General features: G+C 41.5%; 1 protein-coding gene across 13 annotated transcripts in view; it reads left to right on the top strand.

Annotated features, from left to right (window-relative positions):
• The window catches only part of TANC2 (tetratricopeptide repeat, ankyrin repeat and coiled-coil containing 2), a 289333-nt gene that overhangs the window by 159370 nt on the left and 112029 nt on the right, over positions 1-17934 (top strand). For all 13 annotated transcript variants that reach the window (XM_074926925.1, XM_074926923.1, XM_074926924.1 and 10 more), the window contains one exon: positions 17261-17409. In XM_074926925.1, coding sequence (XP_074783026.1) covers positions 17261-17409 — 149 coding nt within the window. The remainder of the gene's footprint in view (positions 1-17260; positions 17410-17934) is intronic.

Raw genomic sequence — 17934 nt, 5'->3', positions numbered from 1 at the left:
AAGTGGCAACCTGGGGAGAGCTGGATGCTGTGGTGGAGGTGCTGCCCTCAGAGGAGGCTGGGACCGGCGCCGTCTTAAAGCAGCAGCAAGTGTTTCAGTGGATTTTTGACTAAATTCTGCCTTTTTTATCCCCTGGCTCTCCCTAGTTTATGAACCAGAGGGACCCTTATTCAGTATAGGCCTTGGATGGGGTAAAAGGAGGTGGAGTGTTTTGAAATGGCATGTAAATACGTCATATTTGCCTCTTAAATCTGTAGCTTCAGTAGAAAAGGTCATATTAATAAATGATTCTCTCAAGTCAGTGTATCGTTTCTTTCTGTGGATGGTAAGCCTATAGAGTATTCACAACTGGAGGAATTACTGCATGTTGTCCAGATTTTGTATGTGAGCTTTCTTTAATGTATTGTGTTTGAAAGAGGAGTTGTCTTGGGGAGGAAAAAAAAAGAGTCCCTGTGCTTGGAAATGCCTCCTTTGAGGCTGTAGTTGCTGTGAAAAGTGCTGCTTCTTTTCAGTCATCATGAATTACAATTAAAATTTTACTGTTGCAGCCCCTTCTTCTTCTAACTAAATAGCTTCTACTGTCTTGTTTATAATTGTTAATAATTATAAACTTATTATGATTGCATCCACAGAGAATTATTATTGCGTTATAATTTGGCTTTAAAAGCATAAATTCCACATTCCCGTGTCTTGCATTACGTCTTGCAGGCGTGCTTGCACGTGTGTCTCTCCCTCCTGCCCCAGGTTTGCTTGCCACGGTGTTTTGAGGAGCTGGACTCCTGCCAAGCCCAGGAGCAGGCTCTGACAATGGGATCTGTGATTTTATTTTTTTTTTCCCCCTTTTTTTTTCTTTTTTTCTTTTTGATCTCCTTCTCTTGCTGATACTGTAGGGATCTGAAAGCAAAAGTGGAGTTTCCTGCTGCCTTGAAGTATCATTAGAGAAACATGGAGCATCATTAAGGAAGGAAAAAAAAAAGTAGGAGCAAGAAAGTTGTCACAGCACATGCTGGTGAACAGCACTAGCTTGGAGTAAAGGTAGAAACTTGAGATGAGGGGTTTCAGATGGCTTCAGACTGGTAAAATGTGCGTGCTGAGGAAGCTGCTGGGGAGCCCCTCTCTCCCTGGTGTCCATGGTCTCCATGGATGCATCCAGCTGGGAAGCTGCCTTTGCCCAGGTCCAGGGACTGGAGGTTCTGAAGAGCCCGGCCAGGTTTGTGTCAGCAGCATGAGACAGGCTGGTGACGAGGGAGCAGAGGAATCACTGGGGAAGAGTTTCTGAAGCTGTTCATAGAGGGAATTTGTGGCACGTGGAGTTTCCTCTTGCAGTGCTTGAGCTCCTCCCTTATGCCCCGCTCACACAGGGTGAGCAGTCACCCCGTGGATGGTTACCCATCTTCTATGGTAGATGGTTACTCATCTTCTATGGTAGATGGTTACTTATCTTCTATGGTAGATGGTTACTCATCTTCTATGGTAGATGGTTACTCATCTTCTGTGGTAGATGGTTACTCATCTTCTGTGGTAGATGGTTACTCATCTTCTGTGGTAGATGGTTACTCATCTTCTGTGGTAGATGGTTACTCATCTTCTGTGGTAGATGATTACTCATCTTCTGTGGTAGATGGTTACCCATCTTCTATGGTAGATGGTTACTCATCTTCTATGGTAGATGGTTACTTATCTTCTATGGTAGATGGTTACTCATCTTCTATGGTAGATGGTTACTCATCTTCTATGGTAGATGGTTACTCATCTTCTGTGGTAGATGGTTACTCATCTTCTGTGGTAGATGATTACTCATCTTCTGTGGTAGATGGTTACTCATCTTCTATGGTAGATGGTTACTCATCTTCTATGGTAGATGGTTACTCATCTTCTATGGTAGATGGTTTATGCTTTTCCTGCCTGGATTTACGGTTCCTGCTGTGAAAACAGCGGTGATGGGAGGGCTGGAGGTTTTGCTGGGCTGGAAGGCTGGGTTGAAGGAGCTCAGGAGATGAGACCTTGGAAAGAAGTAGGTGGCTGGGGAAGGTGGCTGTGTAACAAAGGAAAGAAAACAAAGATCTGGACAACTCATGAGGACCAAAGGACTATGAGTCTGGGCATAGCATCCAGTTTCTCACGGGAAGGTGTTGGAAGAGAGGCCAAGTCCTGCTCTGGACTGTGGCAAAGCCTGCAGGCACTGCCTGTAATCACTTTTTCAAGGAAATACAGGTTCTTTCTTCAGTGTTAGGCTTATTTTAACCCTCTTCTAAAATATGTGCATCCTGTGAAGGATGTTAGCACACAGTGTTAAATCCCAGGCGTTTCCAGGAATGATGGTATGAGTTGAAAGAAGGAAAAAAATAAGGCAGAAAATACGCTAGAGCCTAGCAATTGAGTGGAGGTGGAGTGGTTTGTAAAGTGATCCCTGACAAGTAATGTAATTAATTATACACTTAAAGGCAGTTTAAAACACTAAATAGCAATGTGGAGAGAACATTATCTACTCTGCATATAAAAATGATTATTTCAATTTGAGATGCCTAGAGATGAAATTTTGCTCAATGCTAAAATGTTTATTTTAAGGCTTCAGGCAAATTTCAGCACATTCCAGGGAGGTGGTTTCCTGAGCAACCACGGTGCCACCGCTTGGCCTCTCGTGCTGCTGCGGGGGATTATTGCTTTTGACATCTTGCAGTGTGAATCAGTGAACGAGATGATGTGCTCTGGACATTTTAACTTTGAGGAAGGAGAAAGAAGAGCGAGGTGGTTAGTATCTTCTGAGGGAAGTTCTAATAGCGAGGACATAGTAAAGTTTTAAGCTTGCTACAAAAATTTTTTGGAATTATATTCTTAGTTTTGCTGAAGAAGGCGATTACATTCTGTAAGATGAATTTAATCTACTTAAGTGAAAGTAGAAATTGGCCCACGTTTTACACTTGTTCCATTTAAGATGATGACAAAAGAGCTGTTTTGTGGCTTTGAGAAATACATTTCTATCAGAATTAAATATTTTGGTAAAAGTTTTTGTGATTGCTGTGGTCGTTTAGAGTTCGGTCAAGGCCTTTTAAACTTGGAGTGTCTGTTTTGGAGTTGTTCCTTGTTTCTTCACTCAGCGGTGACTTTATAAGGAGGGTCTGAGAGGAGTGTGATCCATCCTCCCTCCCTGTCTCTGCTCCGGTCCTGCTTGGCAGAGGTGTTTGCATTTTCCTTCTTGTCAAACTTTCTAAGGCAGTGGCATGGCTCAGGGGTGACACCTGCACGGCCACCATCGTTCTTTACAGGGAATAACATGGAAGAGCAATAGTTGACCTTCAAACCTCTGTTGTTCAACTCTTAAAAATTTTCTGTAATGGTCTGATGGTTAACAGTTTAATGTGTAATATTTTTTTCCCCAAAATTTATCTCAGCTCATTAGTGGCCCTGCTTGTGGTGTCCAGGCTTCTTGGTTCTGCTTAGCTGTCTATCACGAGAGCATCTTTCTTTGAACTGCTTTTCGGTTTTAGCATGGTAGTTAAAACGTATTTTGACTTAAAAGTGCTCAGAAAACCTATTGGAAGCAGTCTGAGATGGATAGTGCTTTCAGGTAATTGCCTTTTGTCTTAGATCAATGTTTGCAGTTGCATTTTGTGTGATTTATTACCTTGTCATTATGTTTCAAAGGCTAAGTATGTTATGACATTATCTTTTAATTTGATTAAATTTTTTCTTCAGAAATTTTGGGACACAAATCTTAAACGTCTGGTCAGGGGATGTTTGCTTGTTCCACATGAGGCTGGCAGGCATCTGTTTCCATCCCTAATTGAGTTAGGTACCTTCATGGTGCCGCCGCCACGGATGGGGAAGGGTGATTTACCATCACAGCATCGTTTCTGTTCATCTCATTGCTCCTTTTTCTCTTTTTTTTTTTTTTTTTTTTGGTTAAAGAATCGTTGAGGTTGACATCTGCTTGCTGCTGCTGCTTCTTTCGTTTCATCATGTGAAATGTGTATTTTTCAATTTAATTTAAGCCACACGCTTCTCTTAAACACAACAAAACATTTATCAGGTGTTAGAAAAAAGCTTTTAACAGGGAATGCATAAACCGGTGTTGTACTCTGATTTTTCATGGTGAAAACATAGGCAATGAGCCAAACACCCCCCCCCCCCCAAAAAAAAAAAAAAAAAAAAAATCCCTAAACAAATTCAGCCAGCAGGATCCCTGTCCAACCTCTGTCATACTGGACACTGATAAATGGAGAGGAAGGCAAGGGAATAATCAAACCAACCATGGCTTGACAAATGGTTTTACTGTTGAATCTTGTGATTGTCCCAGCACTATCAAGCCCACTGACCTGAAGGGAATGGGAAATCGTTGTGATCAGCCCTAATTTCAGAAGAGAGTCGTGGCAGTTCGGTATGTCGGTTGCTATGGAAGCGATTGACTTTTCTCGCGCTTCTCTTGGGAGGACGGTGCTGGTTTCTCCTGCTGTACTGGGAGATGGAAACGGTTTCAGAATAAAATTCCTGGATTAACCATCCAAAGTTTACACACACACACACACACACATCCCCGAATAAAACAAAACAAAGCAACGCACCCTGTTCTGAAATGCTGATTCTGAGAGAGGAGTAGTGAAGGCATTTTTAGAGTTTCAACTGTTTGGGATTAGCCGTAGACCACTTGCTGTTTGATTTAGTTGCATTTGCTGCAAACTGGAAGTTGCAGCTTGGAGAACCGTGGCTGAGTTTACAATTTAGGGTTTATTGAACCTTCTCATCGAAGGGGAGAGATGTTCAAGAGAAGAATTGAAAATAATACAAGTTCCATGTACTATTGGCATATGTTTTAACTGATAAATAATTTTGTAGCTTCCTGATGTGGTTCATTAACAACCAACTTCCCTTTACAACCTACATTTTGGTTTCATTTGTCTGGGGAAAAAAATAAAAAGAGAAAAAGGGGGGAAGAAGGCTTTTAAGTGATCCAAATTCTGTTTATGTGAAGAACTGTTCAGCTTTGAAGTGTTGTGGCTACTGCCAAAACATATAACCTAGATGGCCCCTGAAGAGAGTGTTTCACATCAGATACTTTAGCAGCAGAATTTCCTGCAGCCTAGCACCTTTGGCTGCCCGTCTGGATGGATCCCAGGGAGTCTAATGAGTTGTTTTGCCTCATGAAACAGGAGCACTTGCTTTCAGTTGGCCTGTTGGGAAACAGTAACTTTTTTGTACTAATACTTTGGCTTACTGAATATTTATAGCTTTCTGTGTTGCCAGCAAGTAAATATGAACACAAGCAAACCAACCCTGCTGGTTTTGAAACTGTCAATGATGGGCCTACCAGGGTTGGTGTAAAGCCTCCTTTTCTTCCACATCTGAGCAGATGTGACTAGTCACTTGATATAAGACTTTCTTGTATGGATGGAGCATTGGAGACCTGCCCTGTACTGTGTACTTGTCCTTTCCATTGCTGATGGACAACGTCAGGCAAGGTCTGACTTCTCACTGAACGAGTGACTCCTGGCAGAGAAGTTTTCCTCTTCTAGGGTATTATTTTTAAAAGCAAGGACAACCTGCACTGGTGCTCCCAAATATCACAGCTCGGGCAGTATGGCTGCAAAAGTGTGATGGTCTTTGAAATAAAAGGTACTCGGGGTGATGTCAGGGATCAATTGCGCTGGGAAGCTGATGTGTAGGATTTGTCTTCGTTACTGGCTGTAGGTCACTGTTTTGCTCCAGGATTGTATTCCAATGATGACCATCCATGTCACTTAGCTGCCTTTGGGTGTAGAACATCATGCTTTAGCTGCAAGCAAAACTGAGGCTTAGGTAAGTCCAGAGACTGTTCCAGCAGGTGATGTACGTGCAGTGATTGCAGGTCTTGGACCCTCAGCCCAGTGTAGACCTTCAGCACTGTCCAAGTAGCCCTTCCACGCTCAAATGCCCTTTTATCACCACGTCTGCAAATGGCTCCATCTTCAACTCTTTGGTTGGCCTAACTTATCCATCTGAAAAACAGAATTACCTGCTAGGGATAGAACAAAGACATGGCTAATAATGAAACATGTCGCTGTATCTTTCACCAGAGTCACTGGACCTTCTAACGAGAGATAACTTACCTAGAATTTCAGTCTGAAGCCACTTCAGTTCTGACTTAGATAACAGGACATTGATTTATCTCTAACTTAACCTACTTAGGTACAAAGTATCCTGTCCTAGACTAAGAAATCATTCCTATTAAGAAGTTGGAATGTGTGGGGGTTTTTTTGCCCTGTAGGTAACGGGTAACAAATCTGTCTCCGTGCTTGCCTTCTGCTTAATTTCTCTTGGACTATTTATTATGCTTAGTCATCAAAGGCATTGACTGCCCGTATCATCCTACTGAAATTTTCAGCTGTTATTCTACCTTCAGGATCTCAATTTATTGCTGACAGAATTGGTAAAATGTGCCTTTTGAACTCCCAGCGGTGCTGCTCACTTGTTGCTAAAGACTCTGGTGTTTCTCAGAGTATTCATGAACTGTCACAGGAGCACTGGTCTGTACCCACATTCTGTAATTATAAATTCTACTCAAAACTAAATCATTCTTCCCGGATTTTCCTTTCTTTGGGAGAAAAAGCTCTTCAATACTTCCAATTTGAGGAAGGTACTACCTGTCAAATTAGATTTGGGAAATCATTTCCACTTTGTTGATTTTGTGGTAATTCTGTTTCTACTCAGCACCTGTCAGGCTGAATTAGTTGTACCTCGGCACGTGTCCGCTGTGAGCCGCGGGGCAGCATCCCAGGGCTGTCCCACTTCTCTTTGAGCTCCTGCTTGCAATGCTATTGATATCTTCACACAAACCTAATCTTCCATCTTAGCTCCCAGAGCTATTGATTTCTTTAGGTGTTCTTTAGGCTGAGTTTAATTTGAAGTTAGCCTTAACCTTATGTTTATGCCTGTCATAAGTGGAAATACTGGGATGCTAGCGAGGCAGAAAGGAAAGGAATGCTGGTTGCTGGAGTTCTTTGTCATGGTTGTGCCAGTTAGCCTTCCTTTTTTCCTTCTTTCCTATTTATTCACAAATATTTCAGAATCTAGAGGAAGCGGTCCGTAATTCTTTTTTTCCTACAAAGTTTTGAGATACTATTATTTTGTTTCAACTCTTTATGGAGGCAAAACCCTCGGTATTCATGTTACCAGCTGTAACAATAGAAGAAGGGCTGGTTGCATTTGTAGAAAGCTGCTCACTTCTTTTATAAGCCTGATTCCCATGTTTTAATGCATACATGAGGCCAACGGATGCTCTTTTTTTTGTCCTAAAAAGTTCAAAATGTGCTTGAACCTCAGTGATGCTGTGGAGAGCTTCTCATAAGTGAAAATATGCAGCACACTGAAAGCCACACTATTACTTCTGCTCTTTTACCAGTTGCCTTGACTTCCTAACCCTCCTCAGGACTGCAGAACAAGTACTTCTTTATTCTTATCCAGCATGAATATTGTTCCCCTTGCTGTAATTTGTTTTGATCATTGGTATCCCCCCATCCCATCTGTTCCTTGCTCTGGGGCAGCACAGCTGCACTTGTACACTGAAGAAAGGAGATCAATTTGCTCATAACCTCCTGCACCACAGTAGATTGTCTGCTTTATTAAGCAGAATTTTTTGACGTTTTATGTCACTAATTATTTGACTCCTAATTGCTTGAAAAATAATTGCCTTGAATGCAAACATGAAAATTTTGGCCAGCTGCCCGTTTGAAAGCACAGCCTTCCCGGGAAGCGTTGATGATACCACCGTATCTTCAAATTCCTCCAGTGGTCTGTAACTTATTGTGGGGTCCAAAATTGCTGCGTTTGGTCTGAGACTGTAGCAGCCTTCCTCTCAGACTCCTCTACTTGCTGTCTTCTGTTTTCTCCTAGTTGAGTCCCTTCTGGCTCCTTCTGTATGTTCCCGTGGGGAGTGCTTGTCCCTCCGGGGAAGTGTTGTCCCACCACACGTGTTGGCATCTGGAGCAGGTCTCTCGTGCTGCTCTCCACTCCTGGCTGCCAGCAGAGCCTGCCTGGAAAAGTGTATCAGGCCCCACAACATTCCTGGGCTCCCTCCTGTATTCCCATCTCTTCTTGACGTCTGTTTTGCTTGCCCGGCAAGAGGAGATGCGGTGATGTGTGTGGCTCCCTGCGTGGCTGTCACTTGTGCCTTCCCCCCTCTAGTAACTTCAGTGTTGTATTTCCACCCAAATTACAGGGGGAAAATTGCAGATCATACGCTGTGTAACTTCAGCACGCACGGTGTGGTTGAGTTTATTTTTGAGTGGTGTAAGATTTTCGTTATGCTTTAGAGAAACAACAGATTTTAAGTTGGATCTCATCCAAACGGACAGTAGGGTTTTCTCCCTCTAATCATCGAGGGGATGCTCGTTAGCAACAGCCCTAGACATTGGCTCTATTTGAAAATAGTTCTGAAAAGCATTGAAAACACTCCGTTACATTTGTGGTTGCTACTAGAATTGTCTGTAGCAGTTTTACAGATGTCTGTGCGAGTACTGGAAGTGATGGAGTTACGAATTTCAGCCCACTGCTGGAGTACCTGAGAATACTTCGGTTTGCAGTTGTGCCACGTAACAGCCTGCCCAGTCCTTTTGCTCTGATGCTGTGAACATACTGTGAAGGATTTTTTTTGTGTGTATGAATTTATGACATAGAAAGTAAGAATCAACCAATAATGTTTTCATGCTTGATATTCTAGTAGCTTAGTACATCTCTGTAGGAGTTTTTGTATCCAAACTAATTGTGAAATCTTTAAAGGTCCCTCCCACCCCAAACCATTCTACAACTATTTAGGTATATAATGGTAATAGGTTTTAGAGATTGTCAGTATTGTGAATGCAAAGATCATAATTTAGTCTGACTTGCTTTTAATAAAACTTATTCTGAAAACGTGCTAATGGATCAGATGGAGTAAAGACAAGGCCTTTATAGTGTCATGGTCTCTCCGCGCTGTTATAAACCCACAACCTCCCATTTCACAGTAGTTAAAGGCTACAGTAAAGTGTCATCATTTGCCTTAGTAAAGTTATGTCTCATCATAAGCTAGTTGTGTTTTGTCCTGGCAAAGCTGTCTTGGGAGAAGAAAAGATATTTGTAAAAATCTCTTTCTGCATATTTTACTCCCCAAGAAGCTCAGATGGTGAAACTGTGGCTGGATGCTGCCTTGAGGGTAAGATAAAAGGATTTTCAGCAGCCTCTGCCACTGTTGTAGCTGCTGAGGATGGAAATAAGTATGGTTTTTTTTCAGATGGAAACCTAAATTGATTTTGTGCAATGATGGAAATATTACACACAAATATATATGTTTCCAAAGGTTTCCTGCAACTTTACTTTTGCCGCTGTTCATTGAGCAGGGCTGGCTTGACCCGGAGTGAGCAGGGGAGCAGGCAGCCCGTGGAGGTTTGGTGGACACCCCCTCTGTGGAGGGCTGCACCCTTTGAGAATTCTCATTGCAGCTGGAATCACCCCAAAAAAGTTCAGGAGGAGGGACTTTTTCTAAGCTTCTACTGAAGTCTTGCTGCCATACGGTCGACTGTGTTTGCACCATGAGCTTTGTACTCCATCACAAAAGTAAAACTTGGTACTAAAGTTGCCTGATAGCAGAGATAAGCCAGCTCCTGCTTTACATTTTCTTACTGATTCTTAACAGTGGTGATGTATAATGTGTATTTGTGAGATTTGTATCAGGAGGGAATGTGAGAGGGTTTGAAAAACAATAGCTGGAATTAAATTGTTTGGGCGGATGCTATGTGACATACGTAACATAGAAAAATAAATGTACAAAATACAGTTTAAGTATTTTGCACAGATTTTAACAAACAGTATTTGACAGGAGTATTTGTTCTTTTTTGATTGTGAATCATATTAAAAAAAACCCTTCCGCATCAATAAGCATGTAAGAAACCATCCTCAAACCTGTCTGGAATAAAGGTCAGTTCAGAGAGCTAAAAAATAAATGCTAAACAACTTTATTTAAGAGACAAGGCCTTTGATCAGTCAGTGTTTGATGAGGGGTTGTATGTTTAGAGCTGGGAGCTCTAGACCCAGGTTTGTGATCAGGTGATGTTTCAGAGAAAAAAACTGTTACAGCTGAAACTGTAAAGGAAGAAATAATTGCATCTCTGCTTTCCATCAGTGGGGGGACTTACTGCCTCGGTCATGTTGTCCTTGATATGTTAAAGAGCTCAGGAACCTTTTCGGGGATCTAAGTGGAATCCCGCTTTTAGGAAATGTTCTGCATGCTCAGGCTCATATTTATGGTAATTGTGGCCTTTTTTTATATATATATATATATATATATATATATATATGTTTAGTGATCAGTGCACTGAATGTCCTCTCATTTCCCCAATTCCCTTTTCATTGGTACTTAAATGGCAGCTGAAATAAAGAAAAATTCATCCCCAAATGAGCATGTAGAGGTTAGGTCTTTTCTTTTTTTTTATTCTAGAACATGGAATGCATTGAATTAGATTTTATGATAGCATTGAAATTACATTTACTGTCTATCTCTGGCTCAGTATGGTTTCTGATTAAAAATAACTGTCTTTCTGACAGTCTGTTTGAAGGAATATTACAGGACATCACCACAAAGGCAGCGGGAAGGACTGGTTAGGCAGCAGTATTTCCATGTGATGCAGAGGAGAATTTATTTTGTTTGAAATTCTCAGAGGGAATGTGTGTTGGATTCATGCAAGAGAGTGACTTAGTGGCATTAATGATGGGAATTTTTGCAATTTCTTATAGAGATTATCGGATAGAGCAGCAACAGCCACTAAAGCGAGCAGAGCTTGAGCAGTACACGGGGCATGAATTGAGTCAGAGCCACAGTTTGAACACCTTTGTAGTTCAGAGTTAATTTTTTTTGGCTAGCTAGAGGACTTTTAATAAGTATCTGAAGAGCAACAGTACAAAAATGGACATTTAAAGCAATGTGTATGGGATAGCCTTTGTCCCTTATTGGTTAAGTTTTTCAAAATCTCTTCCTGATGTAAACAAGACTAATGAAAAAACCTTCCATTAATTCTGAGATTAGGGGGATATGCAGAAATGGTCAAGGGCATTTTCCAAATATAGCTCAAGTGTATCCAGAATAATTTAAAGCAGATGTACATAATAACGGGACAGATTCAGGTCACATGGAGAGGGGGAAGTCATTAGATAAAACACCACAGTTATATAATTGAAGATCAAAATCATAAACGGTATCATTCCTGGCATTCAAAAGGTACTTGCTTTTTCCATATAACTATTCTATTTTTTTCTTCGCTAATTCAAGAATTTTTGATTTTTAAGATAAATCATTTTCCTAGTCAGGCAAATTCTGTGATGGGTGCCACTAAGTGAAATGTTGTTACCCGGTTCCTTTTGTTAGAGACTGGCTGAAATAGGTTTCAGATGTAATTTAAATTCTATTCAAAGTCTGGTTTTAGAAGTATAACCATTAAACCAAAAATATTCTCGGGAGTAAAGGCGCATCGTTAGTGTCTCCCAGGGATGCTACCCTACATCGTTTACTTGAAAGATTAGAGGATGGTAGCTATCAAACAAATCATAGCATTGCAAAATAAATCCTAAAGAAATTTCATTTGCTTGTAAGCAATTGCAGCTGGAATACGTGACAGATTTTATTATAAAAAGTGAAAGGACAGAGCAGAAAGTATTTTAAAATGACAATGTTCAAAAACATTGTGTGTTTTGAATCCTTTCTTGAAAAAAGCAAACCTGATAACTGTGCTTATAAAATGATAAATTTGATTTTCGAGGAAACGCTGTGAACATTTATGAGCACTTATGAACTCCATCCTATTGCATAGGATGTGAACAGAGGTGTTAGAGTTGACCCTTTCAGAAATACCAGGGGTCTGTGTAGGTAAGACATCCGAGAGAGCTGCCAGCATCCATAAAATTGCTCCTAAAGGGCCTAAATCAGGTAAATTCCAGGGTGAATTGCAGAGGCCTTCTGATGTATTTGAAGTGGGTTGAATTTTTTGAAGGGAGGAAGGATTAGAGGTATCAAATTGCTTGACAAGTTCAGGTTATAATGTTTCTAATTTGCATTTTTTACAGTTCAGTAAAAAAAAAAAATTGTCATTAATGTAAAAGGTTGGCAAAGGTAGCTTGAAAGTGTGGAGGTGTGCGCTGCTGAGATCTGTTGCAACTCTGGAAGCTAAATTCTTTAAAAAAAAAAAAAAAAATAGGTGGTGCCTTAAGTATCTGCACTCTTTTTGAAGCTTCTAAATGATTGAGTGCTGGATTTAATTATTTATTATTGCTAATTACATAGGTGTAACATTCAAAAATTGTTGTTCTGCTACCCAGTGGGCAGAGAGCTCTTGGGCAGGTTTGTGGAGGAGAGATGCTCTGTCTTCTCCTGCATCCTCCCCCCGCACCCCGCAGGCAGCCCCGGGGACCCTCTTGCTCAGCCGCCCATCAGTCCCCGCTCCCCGCCCCTCGTCCTGCTCGGTCGATGGATCGATCTCCTCACGCAGCACTTCAGTCTCTGCCTCAACAGGCTTTTCCATCCCGCAGACAGCCCTGCCTTTGGCAACGCAAGCTCTCCTTCGAGAAATGACCTCCCAGCTTTCCAGACCCCTGATCTAATTAACCTTCTGCTTGTCTCCCTGTCCATCCGATCCTCTTGTGGTAGCTATTCCAGTATAATTCAATCCAGAAGCAAAATAAATAAGTAAAAAAATCATAGTATGCTCCTCAAGGGCTATAGATGGAGAAATCACATATTCTCATTTTCTCGTTTCTCTTCCTTTGTCTTCTGGTTTCAGAGTAATTAAGTCACATTTATGTTGGATTTTTGAATTTTTTTCCCCATTACCTTGAAGATTGGATTTCTCATATGGGAGCATTGGGTACAGGTACAGAAGTCTGAGGGGCTGGTGCTGGTTTGGGATTTCTGTTCTTCCCTGCGGCTCCGTGCTGGGCAGCGGGAAGCTCTTGCCCTGCTGATTTTTGCTTTCTTTTGCCCCACCTCTGGGTTGCTCTGTGCGTGCAGCAGCGTTAAGACTACAGGCTCTGATCTACTATTTTCAGCATTTTTCTGCTCTGGTAGATAGAAATGCCAGATAGCCTAAACACGTGTCCTTTTAATCTAAAAGGACAACCTGTTTCACATCTCTGTAGGAGCTTTTATTTATTTCTGTCATATAATGCTGCAGTTAGCTGTCTCTTCTGAAGATTAAGGATTAAAAGAAAAAAATATCCTTTAGTATAGCTTTTTGGTGACTCTACCTAAAATTCGATTGCATATTTAATGTAGTGTTTTGAATATTATTCTTTTTCTGTCACTTTTTAGAAGATTCCTTTAATTTATGTACAGCTCACTATAAAAGAATCTGAATGTCTGATTTTCGAGTCCATTTGTTTTTGCAGTGCACAGTAAGGCTGGTTGCTTACATTTTTGTTACACACAAAAAAAAAAAAAAAAAAAAAAAAAAAAAAGCCTGTACTGCTTGGACAATTTACCTCTCTTTCCAACCAGGCTATGGCTTTTGAGACTAATCTATCTTGGAACTGTTCGTGGATTTTTATTTATGTTGTTAGAAATAAGCAATTCACTGCAATCTGTTTGTACTCTGCGGGCTATATCTGTGATGAAAGTCCTTGGACTAGTGGCAAACATCTTGTAAATCTCTTTTGGTTTTGCATCTGACTTTGGTACCTGGAATGCTGACTCCAGGTTTGGAGCACTTGCCTTGAAATTAAACACAAACAATTCCAAGTGGCAGAAAGTTTCTCTAGTAAATTTTTCGGAGATAATTTTTACTGAAAAGGCATTTATGGCGTGGGGATCAGTAAATGCAGCGTGTGCAAAGGGGATGTAATCAGAAGTGATTTAATCTCTGGTTAAAGCTGAATTAAGTGGGATGTGTTCGGGCACTGTTGGGGTATCGCATGGGTGCCAGGCAGGTTACTGGCAGGTGCTGACAGGCTGGTTACACCACGGTGGGCTTGCTATTCCTTCTGTGGCCATTTCAGTGCAATGGGACTTAGCATTAAAAACCTCTCCAGTGAAACCAAACAAGCCATAAATGACTGAACCAGATAACTGAAGATGTCAGCTAGCATGAAAGTACAAGTTATGTGGTCTGATGGCTGCTGGGCAACTAACAGGAGCCCTGGGTGGGTGGGTAGGTGGGTATGGTTGACTTACCCAGGCCAGCAGCACGCCAGCTCACAAGAACCCTTTCCTTCCTATTGCTTTGCGTGTGTGTATATATAAAAATACAAGCTTTCTGTTGAGCATAAAGGGACATAAAATTACAGAGTCTCTACAACTCCTTGAAATATTCGTGCACATTCAATGTGTTGGGGAGTTGAGGGTTTTTTTTTTTATTCTTGTTTAAAATTCCTGGCACTGAGCATTTTGATACAGATTTTAAGATTATGGAATGTTTATGCAGAAGCACGTGAGCTGATGTAGCACGTGCAGCAGCTCCAGACCACAAACCATATCTCAAATCTCCTGGTTGACTTTGGGTTTGCATGTGCGTAGCCGGGCAGTTTGCTGCTGTTTATTGGTACACTAGAGGTTGCTTATTTGAGTTGACTGTAGTGTGTGTGTTTGAGCTGCTGTAGTTTGTTATAACAGTAGTGTCAGAATACTTAAAAATAGCTCAGGTCGGTTCTGTTATCAGCTGTGTGCTCAGATTTCCCTGGTGAGTCTGGGAGAACTGAGGGTGCTGAAGTGTGTGAAATGTGGCTGCAGCATCAACTGGATGCACACATGGCAAGGGAGAAGAAAACCAGTTATGCCCTTTCACTGAACTTAGAAAGAGAGTATTAGGTCTTACTGTCAACCTTGAAAGGCAAGTTACAGCTTCTTTCCATAATACCCATTCACAGGCAATCTCAGAGCCGTTCCATCTCTTCTTTGACACTCAATTAAATGACTGCACTTACTTTTTAAGACTTAAAACCAAAAGAGGGAATAATCCAGTACAATAGTGCTTTGCTTAAATTCAAAGTTATCTGTACTTTGAAAGCCACGTTAAAATAATTGATAGTTCTACACTAAAAGTGATGTGCTCAGAGCTCGAGTGCTTCAGTCGCAGCTGTTGATCCCTTGTGCCATGAGCAGCATCTCACGGGTGAATTAGGGCTGTTACCACAGCAGAGAATTATTGTCCTCTCTGTCTTCTGTGTTCTTATGCGGTGACCTGGGATAAGCGCATCATTTTCTTTATTTTACACATGAAAGACAGCTTTGTGCTCCTTGGAGATATTTTAGGGGTAGTATAAAAGAAGTGAGGTTTAAGGACAAGGTTAAACCCAGCTCCAAGGAGCGGGTGGTTCTGTTTGGTTTGGGTTCCTAGCACTGAGCCAAAGGAAAGTGGCTCTGCCCAGCACCCTGCAGCCTGCCCCAGCGTAGGCTGGGCACTCTCCCCAAATCCTCCCCTGGGTGAGCAATGCAGAGATAGACCCAGTTTTTCCTTCCTGCCCAGGTGTGTAACCAGCACCATTTGAGTGTTACTAATGTCGTGTGTTCTGAAGACAGAATGGGGAATGCACAATAAACTTCTAATAATTGTGAACGGAGCCACATCCTACATAGAGATATCTAGGATAAGTTCTAAAAGTCTACTTTTTTAAAGAAAAAAAATAACCTTGGAAATAAAAGTCTCTATAATTTGCATTTTACGTAAATGTATCTGTTCTGGATTTGACTCCCAGAGATAGTAAATGCCCACAGACTGAATGTGGGTGGTCAGCAGTTCAGAAAATTGGGCCATCCATCTAAATTTGTCTCTCTTAAATCTATCCTGTTCACGTCAGCGTTGTTTAAAGCAGTACAATAGGGATTCAATAACTTAGCTTATTATCATACTATATAATCCATTTTCATAACAGTGAAGTCACCATGTAAGGACTGCTCCAGATGCTCATCTCCCAAAGTTGACAGTGCTTATGAATGCAGACACGGTTGCATCCGAGATGCTCCAGGGTTTTAATTTGCAGTAGTGCAGGTGAGACACCGAAAAATTGCTCTAAGCTTCCGTGAGTTGTACGTTACGAGTTTAAATGGGAGTTTCTGGAAGAAGCTGGCTTAAATTTTCTGAGGTCTCATACATATCCCAGAGTCTGTGATTTATGGTGTTCAGTTGAAGTTATCAAAATGCAATGTTTAAAGTAGCATTTTTTTTTTACTGTAGCTTCAGGCTGAGTGCTGGAGCACCCCCGAGCCAGGATGGAGCTGAGAAATGGAGATGGGCTCTTTTCCAGATAATACATTATCAGATGAATAATTAACTGTAGACTAATTTCAAATCCTAATTAGTTTCCTACAACTGCACTAAACACAGTATTGCTTCAGTGTAACGTGGAAAGAACTTGACCTTCAGGTTTTAATACTGCTGCTGGTGTGAGCAGGGAAGAACTTGACTTTCAGAATCCAACTTACCTTTGTGACACTACAAATCAAAAACCTCCACAAATCATAAAATTAAAAAGATACAGAAATGCCAATATACATGCCTGGCCTTTTTCTCAGTGTGCATTGCTAGCTTGTTTGTGTTGCTCTTCCTATAGATGGCAGAAAAAAAATCAGGAAATTTATGTGGAATGTTGGTTTTGACCTGTGTTATAGACTTGATGGGGAATTGGCAGGTGGACTTTGCTTTGTATCATGCTCATACTTGACTGCACAAGGAGGTTTGGTGTCTGGAGAGCAGCACTTTCTACGTAACCATGAGCATGTCAGGAGCAGCAGAGGACAGTTGAAGATTCATGTGGGTTTTTTGTCCCATTCTTTGCCCTTAACCACTTGGTAGCACGGGTTGGCTGCTCTGCATCTTGTGGAGTGCTTTTCAAAATGACACGTGTAGCCTTGGTTTCTCGTGGAAGGTACCTCTGCTTGGAGGTAGTTTCTGTGTGAGAAAGGAGAGGGAAGTCTCTCCCTTCTCCATGGTTGCTCCAGGAAATCTCATTCCCCGGTGGCTGCGGTACTTCTGGTGTGGGGAAAGCTAGGTGGCTGTGTTTACTTCCATGGGAGGTGCTGAGGATATAACGAGCAAGGAGGGGAGAAATTACAGCTAATGTTAGAAGAAACATGTATTGACAGCTGGAGCACTCCATATCCTAAAATTGATGACCAGCATATAATGTTAAACCAGACTTGAATAACAGGAATAACCTGAAAAATCCAGATACTGATGTTGCAGCATGGAAAGTTAAAGGTGTTCTGTTGATAAAACCACCGAGCGGTAGCCAAGGTAAGCAATTCCTGTCTGAATCTGTTCTTGTTCCTGTTTAGGTGATACTGAGCAGGAGCTGGGACCCCCTCCGTCCGTAGATGAGGCAGCAAATACACTCATGACTCGCCTGGGCTTCCTCCTCGGAGAGAAAGTCACGGAGGTACAGCCAGGGCCCCAGTACAGCATGGAGGTGCAGGATGAGAACCAGGTACGACCCCTCCAGTCCTTCCTGCTTGTACAGCAGCAACATGGGTTATTATCCAACTGCAGCATGTGAGAGAGTGGTTATTTTCTAATTAGATGGCAGCTGAGTGTCTCATAATGGTGAAATAATTGTTATGAGGTAAAAGGTTGTATCTCCTCGTTAAACGGTGAATCATCATTACAGTGCAGCAGTACATGTTTCAGGGATCAGCTGCTACCGTGTGAAACAGCTTCTGTTGTTTTTCTGTTTCTGCAAATGTTGTAGGAGTGGGTAGCATTTCTAATCAGATTATAGTGACCAAAATAATCTGTACTTCCATGGCATTTTACATGCAATATTTCAAAAGTACTTTAGCAGTGTTACATAAAGGCTCACAGTTTCTCCGGGAAGGAGAGGTAAGTGGCAATAGCCCGGTTTTACAGATAGTCACAGTTTTGCTCATGTTTGCGGAACAAGGTGATTTCATGCTTGAAAACAGATACAGAAAGCAAATCATAAAATCTTTATTGTGATGGAGTTTGTTACATC

This window comes from Athene noctua, chromosome 25, assembly GCF_965140245.1.
Source record: "Athene noctua chromosome 25, bAthNoc1.hap1.1, whole genome shotgun sequence".
Lineage (NCBI taxonomy): Eukaryota > Metazoa > Chordata > Aves > Strigiformes > Strigidae > Athene > Athene noctua.
Note: the sequence above shows the minus strand (reverse complement) of the source record. Positions and strands in the feature narration are given on the sequence as shown.